The following is a 14,017-nucleotide window of genomic DNA, read 5'->3' on the forward strand; positions in this document are numbered from 1 at the left end:
AGCAGAGAATTCTGCGAAGTGTATTTCTGAGAAAGAGAGGCAGAGGTAAACTGCGCCCGGGTCTTGTCTTTGCTATCCTGGCCTCTTTCTCATTTTATTGACGTGCTGATTTGTCACTGATTTGTGTCTTACACAAAATGTGTTAAAAAAGCTACCACAGCACCATCATCCCCCTTTTTTCTCAGTCAGACTCTAAGGTGAGGATAGAGGGTTTTGAGGGTGTGCCCCCCGCCCCCCAACATTTCTTCTGCCACTGCTTTATTAAAAGTCTTCATATCCAAGGCCAGAGCACCGGCGGCTGCTGCTACTCTTCTCCACTCCTTCCCTAATCCCTTGCTCCCTATCGTTGCTAGCACCAGTCATCTTCGTCCGTCTCACTATAAGGTTCATGCAGGCCCTTGCGGGGCCCTCTGGTGTGAGTGGGGCGGTGGTGCGGGTGTGGGGGCACACCTGGCGGTCCCCGTCGATGTGGGGAAGGTGAGGATGAACGGTAGCCATTGGGCACCCTCCGTGGGTGCGGATGAGGGGGCGGAGGGGGCCCGTGGTGGGCAGTCCTAGGTGAGCGTGGGTGTGGGTGAGGATTTCCCCCATGTTGATGTGGGTTTCCATGAGAGAGACTCTGCTCATAGGCAGGTGGCTCATGGTGCTGCTCGTACTCATAATCATGCTCGTAGAAGGGTCCATCACCCTCCAGGCTGTCCCCAACTGGGGGCCCACTCCAGCGACCTCGATGTGGGGACCTAGGCGAGCCGTGAAGGGGTGAACGTGGGGACTGATGCCTCGGAGAGTGTGGCGAACCGTGGCGGGATGAGGAACCCCCTTGGTGCGGAGAGGCCTGGCGTGACGGGGGTCGGTGGTAGCTTCTGTCATGATCTGGTGGGGAGAAGTGTCGGGGGGAGGGCGAGCGCAGACGCCCTGGCCCTTGTGGGCCATAGCTGGGCTTGCGAACAGCAGGGGAGTAGGTGACATGTGGACGAGGGACAGCGGGAGTCTGCGGCAGCTGGCGACGACCTCTCCGTGGAGTGCTGGTTCCCGAGGTGGAGGGGACTGGGCTGCCGCTCACCGAACTACTGCCCTACAGCAAAATGTAAACAAGGAAAATCAAAACGCACCACAACAACAACAGAGACCAGCACAGAGCAGAGTGGTGGTGAAGAGATAGATAGATAAATAGATCGACAGACAGACAGACAGACAGACAGACAGACAGACAGACAGACAGACAGACAGACAGACAGACAGACAGACAGATAGATAGATAGATAGATAGATAGATAGATAGATAGATAGATAGATAGATAGACAGATAGATAGACAGATAGATAACACCATTGAAATCATTTAAAGAAACATAATGATGAGGCAACACATTTGCATGAAGCAGCCACACATCACATTGAATAAAAATTCACAAAGAGGAAAAACAGTGACAACAGAAAAAAAAGCATAACACAAAAGAGAGAGATTGATATCAATAAGTAAGTGGAAGTGAAAGCAGAGTTGTTGTGTAGGGTTGTGTAAAAGGCAGAGGAAATAAGAATTTCCTCTATGCTCAACTGATATGGACCAAGACTGACTGTTTCCCAAAGTTCTATATTATCTACATACTATACTCCACAAACTTTCTTCTGAGCCTATTGGATTAATCTTAATTAAAAGGTAAATCTCCTATGACCCATCTGTGACTGGGACAGGAACCATTGTCAGCACAGACAGTTCAGAACACATTCGAGAGTTTTATCAATCCTGTGTTGAGTAAAAGTTTTTACATATTTTACAAATCAGAAACAAAAATGAAAAAACAATACTGTACAAATCTGAAAACTGTCCATAAGAATATTTTTTAAGTGAGTCATATGATACATACTGTTATATACAGGAGTGTGATGTGTGTAAAAACTTGTTTCATCCATTTCATATGAAATATTTGATGTCCATGCTTCATAAGTTTAATGCAAATATTAATGTAAATACTGTTTCAATAACTTATGTGTAATGTGACACCTTGACTATAAGACCTATGCCAAATTGTATTACTACCTTATAAGGACACCTCTTTGTATTGGAGTTTTGTGTTTTTTTTCTAAATTTTTCTTTAAAAATATTTTTAATCATTTCCATAGCATTGATCTCTTTTCTATTGGATATTTCTATGTGAATTATTTAAATATTATTCAATCGCTCTCATGTCGTGGGACTATGTTTGATTAACAAGACATACAGTACCAATTAGTACCAATCACATTTGAGCAAGAATTTGTCAGTGGCTTCAAGCCAACTAAACTCTACATCATTGCTATCCTCGTCCTTCATCATATTTCATATTTAAAGGCGCCATCTGTAACAATGTGGCCAAAAACGGTTACTACACTCAAAATCAAAACACTGCAGGAGCGGCGTGTCCTCCGTCAGCGACGAGCGAGGAGCGACTATGGTGAGCGTTTTATCATAAATGAGTGGCTCTAAGACGCACAATTCTGTTCTCTCAGTAAAGATCAAGATGTATTATAATGTATGGTAACGTTAGCTGTTGACTAGGGAATAACATTATGCAAGATATTTGACAGAATTGTCCTTCATTTTTGCCTCCCCTTTTATAACGTTATATAATTTATGGCGATATACATGCAAAGATCTAAAGAGGACTCGAATTTGGCTAAGTCTCCCTCAGTTCCCTGAGATTTCTAAACTGTTCCCTCAGTTTTGGAAATCCGTTGTGGCAGTGAAGGCAGCGGCTGCTGGAGGAGAGGCTCAGCCGGTGATCAGAATTAGGTAATCAGTCGGCGACATAAGCACGTTCTTAACCTGGTTCTGGTCGCTTGCCGTAGGCTGGGTCCAGACACAGTTCGTTTGGGAAGGACGGGAAGGAGGTAAATAGTTTGTTTATTGTCAGCAATACGGAAAATGCAAATAGCTTCCATTCTAATCAATGAGAGCATTTCCACTGCCCGCGCTGCGGCACGTCTCAGCAGCGTCCCAGAAGCGGCTCGCCGCGCAGCAGCGCTATCGATAGGTAGCAGTTATATTTTTGCCATTGCCGCTGCTGAGTCGCGTCGAACTCAACAGAGCAGATCGCACCAGACAGCAAGTCCGACACTTTCAAAAATAAAACACAATACGCAGGTCATATAGCCTATCACAACTTTACATCAACATTACGTTGTGACCGGTGCTACACACAGTCTATCGTGGGATCTCGCGAACTCGAGTTCTCCCGTTCGAGATAATCGCATGAGCTTTTGTAAATACTGCTGGCTCCCAAAGCACTGCGCCGCTGCTGTAACGCACCCAGTGGGGATCGCCGCTGGGCAGAGGTCGAAGCAGAACCGCGGCTGTAACGCGTCCAGTGGAAATCCGGGGTCAGTCTCTCCCTCCGTTTATGTCTCTCTCTCTCTCCCTCTGTGTCTGGACCCACAACCAGGTCACAAACGTGCTTATATAGCTGACTGATTACCTGATTCTGTCCAGCCGTCTGATCACGCCACCTTAAGTTCACCACACCCCACTGCCACATCCGTGCTTTCGGGTTTGTAAACTGCTCGACCAACACAAACCACACGGCCAGTTGCTTTAGATCTATTACATAATGCACCTTTAATAGAATACCAATTTTTTCATGTTACTGACTCTGACAAACAGTGTTACACTGAGGCACAAGAGAAAATATTGCTGATTCCTACAGTTAAGCTGATGTAGCTTTTTGTGGCTAAACTCTTGGTTTTTCTGTTGCTGCCATGTTTTGGATGAGCTCATGTAATCTGTGTCCAGCTGCTTCTAAGGACAGGGAGTATGGTCTCCTGTAGAACTTTCACTTTAATATTACATGATGCTTGGCATCTTTGGAGCCCACCTGTCTGTGACCACGGCCCTCAGGCCCCTCGCTGGGTGACCGGGACCAGTGGTGGTCATGAGGATGCCTGTGAGAGTAGTCGTGACGGTCAGGGCCGTAGCGTTCTTTGTCCATGGAGCTGTGGTGATGGTGGTGGTGATGATGGTGACGGCGGTCCTTGGTCCGGCCTCGGTCCCGCTCACGCTCCTTTGGTGGGAGTTCACCTGACTGTGTGGTGGTGCTGAGGTCTGTGCCCAGTCCTACCAAGGAGATGTCTCAGTTTACATTGATAAAAAACAATACAACACATTATTTTGTAAGATACCTGTTTAGTGTACAAAGCGCTCAGTGATCTGTCTCCTGCCCCTTTAAAGGAGTTCATATCATTACGCTCTGACAATGGGAGAACAACTAGATCAAAAGTCACAACATGTGAGTTTGGCAGATCAGCCTTTTCTGTTAGAGCAATAAACCTTTAGTGTTATCACAGAGCTCCACTCTCTGACATCACTATTATACTGCTTTTAAATCTCAGATGAAACCATGGCTCAAAGGTCACACTTGCCCATAAATCAAATGTTATTCGGTTGATTATAATTGATGGAACAAAACATATATAACAGTCAAAGATAACACATGACAAGATATATATATATATCAATATATATATATATATATATATATATGTATATATTTTACATTTTAGTAAAACAAGCAAACGATGTTAAAATCCATTTAGGTGTTTTTCAGCTGCTATCATTCACATTGAAAATTCTAGTTGCCTGCTCTGATTACAACTCTCCTGATGACGTTACTTCATTAGCCGTCACCATACATGTGTCAGTCCAGTGCATTCACTATGAACTTGGGAAATCACAAACGTGAGGCTACAAATGTGTTAAATCCTGCTTTGTACTTTGATTTCTCTAAAGCTACAGTCTGGAAAATCTGAAAAAGCTTTTTTATTTTTATTTATTTATTTTTTTTTTTAAATGCAACCAAACCAAAGATTTGACCCCAAAACACTGGAAGTAAAGGATCTTACTTCTTGCTTTCATCCCCACTTCAGTGGTGTAAACCTATTGTTGTGATGTGCTGGACTTAACTACAGCTAAAAACTCTCATCTGTGCAGGAGTAGGCCACAGCAATCGAGGAGTATGCACCTGATGTACAGTATGGACTGATATTCAGTTAAGTTCAATATGTGCATATGTTGCTCTGATGTTTGGTATTACATTTGAGATGAAGTTCTGAACAATATGACTGGGATTCTTTTATTTTTCATCATAAGAACAATTTTGCCTGTCAAACTTGATATTCTATTAGATTTTAAATGAGGAGATTTTTTTTCACTGGTAGTATCAAAATAATTGTCTGGATTTGTTTGTCTTGCTGGAAGAAGTTGTTGATGTTGGAGCGAAAAGGAGACACAAAGAAGGACCCGATGAGGTCTCTTGGCCCTTGATGTTTTACTACATTAAGGATGGTGCTACACATTTGTTGATCTATCTTAGTCTGTCCTGTGAGTTACAGTAGCTGCTACTGTAGTTAGATACCTTGGCATAGATGTTTGATGTTAGCAACTACAGACATGATACTATGGTGTCTGGCCAGTAGCTGCTCTCTCCTCACAAACATCCATTTCTTGAGCCACTTCAGCAACTTCTACTGCTGAACAATCATTCTCAGCAGTCCCAGATGAGTGTGCCCTCCTGGTGAAAATGTGACTGTAAAACGTAAATATTGATGTTGCAATGCTGCCCAAGATAAAAATGTAAATGAATGAGGTAGTGGCTGAGTTTGCATGTCCTCCCCGTGTGAATGTGGGTTTTCTCTGGATTCTCCGGTTTTCTCCCACAGTCCAAAAACATGCAGAAGATAGTTGGACACTCGAAATTCACCGTAGGTGTGAATGTGAGAGTGAATGGTTGTTTGTCTCTGTATGTTTGCCTTGCAAACCCTGTGACCCTGTGTCAGCTGAGATTGTCTCCAGTTCCCCACGTCCGTCATGTGGAGGACAAAGTGGTATTTTAAAGATAGCCTACAAATAACCGTGGCTCACCCGTATCGGCGTCAGTGTAACGGGTCAGAGAGCGCTGTGAAGTGCGATGACTCCTGTCCCTCTGCCTGCGTCCTCCTCCTTGTCTCCCCTCCTCGGACACCACCCTCTCCAGGGAGTAGTCGTCCAGCCTCACTCCTCGACCCGAACCCCCGTGGACCAAACTGGAGGTGGAGCGGCGCATTGGACTAGTATCAGTGATGGTCTGTGAGGACGAGTGAGAGAGCAGATAATGGGAGGAGAGAAAGAGAAGACAAAAATGTGTGACTTAATGCCCTGTAACAGCATCTTCACCTGACTTTTACTAAGCATATGATGACTGTGACAGAACTTGTACACCTATTGAATGAGTTGAGAAACAGCAGTGCCAAGCAACTCTTGGTTTAGGTGGGTAAGTGGTTAACCACACTTTTACAGGCTGTGTGTTCTCCTGCGCCGATCTAATCTGGATCAAAACACTGTGATGGTTCCTGGGTACTGTTCTGACTCATCGTGTTCCTGCGCAGCTAAAATCCCTGTATTCCTTTGACGAGCACATGCTTCGCCACAGGAATGAAACGGACAGAGATAAACAGAGAACTGACAGAGACAGAGAGCATGAGCGAAGGCTTTCAAGACCATGCCTCGCATGCACACAGCAGAGGAGCCTATACTAGACTATTGCAAATGGTGGCCATATTTCATTTAGATCTTGCTCTTGCTAGAACTCCAGATTGTTCTACAGTGCCAAAGCTTAACTCGACAATTCATTTACAACTTGAACTAAATATTTGTAATTATTCTATTTGATCACCAATGCACCAGATTATGTTTATTATGATAATATTTTTTACAGTACAAGCAGGTTCTGTTTTCGAACACTGACAGTGTTTGAACAAAAAAATAAAAAAAATAAAATATGGCCACCGTGCAGATACAGTAAACAGACATTCTGTAACCTTGGAGCCCAGAGCCCAACAGGAAAATCCTACAGAAGCAAATGTTCTGTTTCTTTTGAACACAAGGGACTGCATGTTATGCAGAATCAGGACCTGGATTGGTGGACAGCCTTTTAATCATGTTGGAGAGACATTAGTGCATATTCAATCTTATTGTTGTTGTTTTTTCCAATTGTTTGTACATGATTGTACATGGTTGGGAAATTGTATAATCAAACATTTCCTCAAACATAAGGAAATGTGTTTGTTCCAAAATGGCCTTCTTCCTCTGAACCCCCACCATGTAACCTACCTGACAGCTTTCTCGTTGTTTTCAGTTTTTAACTTTGAATATTGTATCATTCATTTCCAGCCTGATTATTGCTATTAAGTGTATTGTGTAACTGACTCCAGTAGTCCACTGGATTCCTGTCAGACTCCTGTGGCCATGACCAGACCCAGCAGATACTCTGAGCCCCCACGGGGAAGCTTAATGTCACTCAACAACTAAGCACACACCAGTCTGCAAGAAGCAGGCTGCACAAAGACTCAGACAAACACGAGAGGAGTGACCGTCCAGAGAGGAGCTTCAGTTTCTGCCGACAGAACAGTGTAGTTATCACTGCATATAAACACCAAGAGTCACATGGTTAATACTGGCCACTATCAAAAAGCATCTGGACAAACAGCGCTGCTGATGATATTTATGTTATGTTTAATCTAACTTTGCTCAAGAAGCTATTAGCATCACTTTTAAGAACTTCTAATACCCATTCTTAGGAAACAGTAATGACACAGCGGAATCTTTTCATGCCATTCCTGCATGGGAATAATAATAAACAATAATTTTAATGACCAGATTGCAGTTCTACAGTTTACACTTATTGCAGGGTATCCGCGGGGTCTTAAAAAGTCTTAAATCCAATCATTTGAATTTAAGGCCTTAAAATGTCTTAAATTCTACTAAAATCTCATAAAAGGTCTTAAATACAATTTTGAAAGGTCTTAAAAATCTGTCAACGTTATTTTTATTTAAAACATGCATAAACTTCAGTCTCACTTTGAAATGTTTCTGTTTTTAAGGATGTGATAACGTAACTACAACACGGAACTAAAGTAGGCCACCTGTGCTGCACGGTGAGAATTTATCGAGCACCACTAGCTAGTGTGCTGTGCGCGCGTGTCATGGTGTTACAGCTTAGCATAGCAGCGGAGAAAACTTAATGAAAGCCCACAGTTAAGCCGAATTGCAAGTTCAACGATTTGTGGCTCCAAATTTCCTTCAAGTCTTTTGTACTTTTTTGCCAGTATGGATTTGAAATGGGTCTTAAATTGTATTCATTATGGTCTTTAAAAAGTCTTAAAAAGTCTTAAATTTGACTTGCATAACCTGCAGAGACCCTGTATTAGTCTGTATCCAGTAATGTCCAATAAACATTTAACAAGCTTAGTAGCTCCTGAATTAAAATTATGACAGCTTTGAAAACTAACTGTAATTCATTGGGGGCCGCCAGAAATGTTTCTGCGGGCCGCCATTGGCCCCCGGGCCGCACTTTGAGAACCAATGGTGTAGAGTATAGGGTCAATATGAGTAGCAATCATTTTCAGTATCAATAAAGAGTAACAGTAGCGTATCTTAATGATACCTTCTCGAAAAAAATAAAAAATGAGCCTTGTGGCACACTTTTGGTAATATTAAGATAATTGGACAAGACAAATAGCCTAGGTCATGTCTGACAAGGATTTCGTTTTGGCCAAAAAAGGGGAACCAATCACAAACAGTTTTTTTCAGTGCAGTAGAGGTGAGCTTCACATGAGGACAACAGAAGCAACGATATATTCTGTCAATATGATAAATAGGAGGCAATTAACCTTACGTGTATAAATGTTTTATATTACATCCCTATTTGGTTAATAAAGCTAAACGAGATGATGTCATCTGACTGCAGACCAAACAGCAGCGTTGAACATGATGAAGTATGAACTCTCCACCGCTCAGGCTCCTGCATGACTGAAGCAACACGTCCCCATGACGGCACACTGACTCCACGTCATCACATCATCAGTGAGACTCAGCCCTGCCATGACGTCATGCATGACTATTGACATGCCGACACACTGCCAGACCCTTGCGCAGGCCAACAGTCAGACATCAGGCCAGTCCATGCGTTTTCTCATAAACTGTTGACCCAGTCTGCAGCGATGCAGCCGACACACACACACTCACACAAACACACACAATTGCACAGAGATGAGCACACACACACACACACTGAAACACTGCAGTACAAGCAGATCTCCAAGGAGACTTGTCACAGAGAACAAAAAGTGACCAAAGAGCAGAGTGGCCTCGACACGAGCAGACATGAGAGAGTAGAAAAGAAAAGAGACTACGGCTGGAGAGAATGGATAGGAGTTTAATCACAGAGTCAATTGTGTTAAGGATGAATTTAGTCTCACTTGTAAAATATAATTGAATCTTGAAGTGACAGTGTGTAATAAAGCTTAATTTTGCTTTAAAAAACATTTATAACTTTTTTTTTTTTTTCTTTTAAATGTTCCACGTTATTATGTATATTATGCATACATAGTATGGCAATAAAGAATACATTTATTTGGATTTATCTTGGTTTGGAGAGAAAGTGACTTCAAACATTAGACTAAATAGCTACTTATCAACACAGCATCCTGACATATGAGATGTAGGTTATGATGAGTAAGCTGAATATCTAGTCGAAAGTGTATATGACAAACAAGTGCAGTACTGCACCACAACACAAAAGAAGGAGGGGAGAGTGTGCAACTAACAAAAGTGTCCATAAGTTACTTTTGTCTTTGTCAGCAGCGTGCTTTTATTTCTAAATCCAGATTGCTGTGTTTGCTGTATTTTAATTTTTGTGCCATGTTTACAAAGGTCCTCACACTTTTGGATTTGAGAAAGACTGCTCTAAACAGATTGTTTTCCAATTTGACTCCTTGTGGTGGTGATTAACACAGGAATGAAAGAGAGAGAGCGAGAGAGCGAGAGTGAGAGAGAGAGAGAGAGAGAGAGAGAGAGAGAGAGAGAGAGAGAGAGAGAGGTACATACACTGAGGTTATTTCCACGGTGTCTGTGTCTCCTCCGCTGCAGAGCAGGCAAACACAGAGATGATACGTAGAGCAGAGCAGTGTAGTGCACACACACACACACACACGCACACACACACATACACACAATGCAGAAAGATGAGAGAAAAGATGACAATATTTTAACAAGGGGGGGGGGGGGGGGGGGAACATGTATAGGACGTGTAAAGAATGGAATGAAGAAAATATGAAAACAGGACAGACAGTTGAAAAAAGTGGAGAACGTGATCAATGAGGCACAGCAAAAGAGACTGCAAGAGATATAGAGAATCCAGGTCATTTCTAAGAAACCAGTGTACACACATAAGAGCGAAGGGAGTGTGTGTGTAAGCAAGAGAGGACAGAGGACAATGATGCATTTCCATCCATACACACACTCATGCGCACATACAGACACACACTTACCGAAACAGCATGAACTCTCTGTAAAGCAGAGCAGTGTTAGGAGACAATAAGTCACAGTGCACAGACACACGAACACACACGCATGCACGCACACACCTTTTCTTTTTTTCTCTACTCACATCATAATACTTGAATTAGCATTTCTTTATATGGACATCAAGATATAGTGCATTTCGTACTGTATGTTTCAGGACGGTTAGCAGAAAAATAAACGCTACAGGAAGTAGTGGGGTTGGGGTTTGCTTGCTTTCATGAGCGTGGAGGAACAAATGTATCGTTGTAAGGACAGGGGAAAAAAAAAAACTAAGTGCAATCTGTTTCAATCGGCAAAAGAAGTAATAATAAATAAATAATAAAACAAAATAAAATGCATAAACAACAAAACAAAACCATATCTACAAAAATAATAGCTACATGCACCAGCACCATGTTGATGTGCAAGTAGAAGTTTACAGATGTCGCTGATTGGAGAATAACAGCTGTCAATCACACTAGTGTCCACTCACATGTGCCATATTCTATTATCTGTTTTCATTTATCATATCATATACACAATTTACGCCCATGGTCTATTGAACTAACGATTGAGATCCTTAACTCCTCAGGAAATTGTTTCCGAATGTTATAAATCAGGTGATTTGTTTCTTTTCTTTTTGCCCCCTAGTGGCTATTCAATATAATGTAATTTCCTGATTCGCCTCAGAATTGGACCCGAAAGACTACAGTATGTTCTATTGTTATAAGCAGTCTAATGTGTTTAACACAGGGATTGTCCTCTTTCAAAATGTCGATTAACAATATAACGTCTAATTACTATGTTCTCATAGAGCCATGCATTGATGCTCCTGCAAATATTTCACAATAAATAATAAATGGATTCCTTCCATACAAGTGTGTGCATTTACTTTGAAACAGGGATGTAAAATGTTGAGTTTGAGACAGAGTTGACTGGTCAAATCGTTTTCAGTCAGTATGTTTACACGACATCACAAAAACAAATGTGAATATTGTGTTAGTCCAACTAAAACTGAAATCCTAAAACACATGTAACCATGTTTAAAATTGTACTGAATCAAATTCCTCAAAGTTGGTCTAACACACCCACATAATGTGGTTGGAAATTAATCAAAAATATTATTCCATATACTGCATATTCATAGTTTATTTGACTTTCATTGGACTCAGTACCACTTGTACTTCATATACAGTAAATATGATTTACTTTAGTATTAGTAGTTTATGATTTCACTTTCATTGGACTCCACTTGTTCTTCATATGAACTACTTTTACTTTATACTTTTGGGGTAATCCTAGGTCAAAGTTCACCTTTTGCAACAAAAATTAGGGTATTCGTCTGTATTTGATGAAGTATAAAACCCTTGGTTTTTTTTTATTAATTAATCTGTTTTATTGTTTATTGTGTACTGCACACATCCAGTGAGGCCCGGGTTTACACCTTCTGCTGCTCCTGTCAACAACCACAGTCTTCTTATGCACTATCATTCTCTTAATGTGGACGTGCAAAGATCATACAGAAACAACAATTGAAGAAAAAAGTATGTGATTTGAAGTGCTGTTATATCATTTAAAGAGGGTTATAAGGTACAGACGAGATAGTTATATCATTGTTAAAGCTGCTGTCATGATATTGGATGACTTTCAGCTAACTTCCATTTATGTTTATGTAGTACTCTTACTGATCTTATTTATGTATTTTCCAACTAAAAAATGTTTACAAGATGATGCTGACTAGAAAAATGCTTAAATTATGGCAACAAATTGATGATGATGTACGTAGATTTGATATAATGCATTTATTTTGGGATAGTGATGGACTGTGACCTGTCCAGGGTGTGACCCCGCCTTTCGCCCTATGTCAGCTGGGATTGGCTCAGACCCTTTTGTGGAAGCTAAAGTGGTAGAAGATGAATGGGGTTTTCATGATGACCTGAATGCATTATTTAAAACTGTTAATGCTGCTTGGCGAAATGTACAAATTCAATAGTTTGAAAACATTGATTTTGAGTTCCTTTGTTTCTTTTCTTGACCATTAATATTTGCAGGAATATATTTGCATTTTGAAAGGTAGTTGTGATGAGTTTTTCTGCAGTTCGCTGATTTACTTAATTACTAAATTAAGGTATAAATTATGTCTTAGTTGTTATGATTAATATACAATTTATTAGACCACCCAATGTAAGGTTTTAAAGTTCAGCTCCCCTAAATTACCTTTTTTTGTTTATTTAATGGTTAATTCACCAGTATGTAGAAGCTCTTCAACCAAAATGATATTTTAATGTTAAAATATAATAATTATTGTTGTCCATGAATTTCAAATTTACTGTTTTCAAAAAAAAAAAAGAATAGTAAAGCACATTATTATTTATTGAAGGTGTCAAATTGTAGTCATTTACTTGCATTCCCGAAGAGAAAAAAATTAATTAATTCATTTCTGACTTCTCAGAGAGGAAGCCCAGTGAGGTTAATTTTTATGAACAGGTATCATAAATAAATCCGATAAGCACTATTTATATATGTCTGTATATGTACAGTATATATTACACACAAACAATTACAGCAATTGCGTTTGTAAAATCAAGATACTCTTGCTATTTACATTGTGTTCAATAAAAAAAAAAAATAAAGTTGTGAGACTCATCAGTGAGAGCTGAGAGAATATGCAGCTATTTCACAGATATACTGTACACTCAGGAATTTAAGATTTACAGCTCTTAATGTGTGTTCACACTGAATGCGAGGCCGTTTTTGTGTGTGTGAGATTAAACACGAATTCAGTGCAAAGACGAGAGGAGTAGGCTTAAATTCAAAGTGAATCCTACAAAGAGATTTGCATCGTTTGCTCCAGTCGTGTGAATAATTTCTAGCATGCTGTTGTTTCAGAAATGGAGAAAAGTTGTCGTATGAGTGCATTTGACTATCTGGTAACCAGTGGTGGAATGTAACGAAGTACACATTTTTCACACATCTGTACTTTACTTAAGTAGAATAAATAATGCATACTTTTTACTTTTACTTTGTTACATTTTGCAGCACTTATCTATACATTTCTGCACTACGTTTCGTTACATTTTCTGATCAGTTCTAGGGCGCGTGCCGTCTGCAGAGCCCCGCGCTACATCACACGCACAAGTACAAACTCAAATTAAATCTCATGCACTGAATCAAAAACGTTTACAGCCTTAAACATATGGTAATTAACAGTGTTGTTACAATGTTAAAATGGTTAACGTACTGCAATTGACATTAAATATTTGTGTTGCAGTTAAGTAAATCTTTTGAAGACTTATAACCAGACTTCTTTGTTGGTTTTGCTATCGATATTTAACTCTGAGGATTACCCTGACAAATGACCAGAATTGTAAGTCAGAATGAAAACTGGGCATAGATGGTAAGCACATTACATTAACCTAAAACTTCATTAAATGTTTTCATTTTTTTTAGAATATAGACATTAAGAGAATTAATCATTATGCAAGTACTTTTACTTTTAATACTTAAAGTACATTTAAAACCAGGTACTTTTTTACTTTTACTTAAGTAAGGTTGTCATTTTGGTACTTCTACTATTACTAAAGTAAATATTACTCTGGTTATTTGTACTTTTACTTAAGTACTGAGATTCAGTACTTCCTCCACCACTGCTGGTAACCTCTTTAAC

The 14,017-nt window shown here is 40.3% G+C and overlaps 1 protein-coding gene across 1 annotated transcript in view; it reads right to left on the reverse strand.

The window, feature by feature from the left end:
- Window positions 1-349: 349 nt before the first annotated feature.
- cacna1ab (calcium channel, voltage-dependent, P/Q type, alpha 1A subunit, b) overlaps window positions 350-14,017 on the reverse strand; it is a gene marked incomplete at both ends in the record, with an annotated part of 173,777 nt that continues 160,109 nt past the window's right edge. Inside the window, 5 exons of the mRNA XM_083906330.1 lie at window positions 350-1,075; window positions 3,851-4,089; window positions 5,893-6,094; window positions 9,895-9,930; window positions 10,338-10,355. Coding sequence (XP_083762456.1) covers window positions 350-1,075; window positions 3,851-4,089; window positions 5,893-6,094; window positions 9,895-9,930; window positions 10,338-10,355 — 1,221 coding nt within the window. The remainder of the gene's footprint in view (window positions 1,076-3,850; window positions 4,090-5,892; window positions 6,095-9,894; window positions 9,931-10,337; window positions 10,356-14,017) is intronic.

This window comes from Microchirus variegatus (genome assembly GCF_963457635.1).
Source record: "Microchirus variegatus genome assembly, chromosome: 19".
Classification (NCBI taxonomy): Eukaryota; Metazoa; Chordata; class Actinopteri; order Pleuronectiformes; family Soleidae; genus Microchirus; species Microchirus variegatus.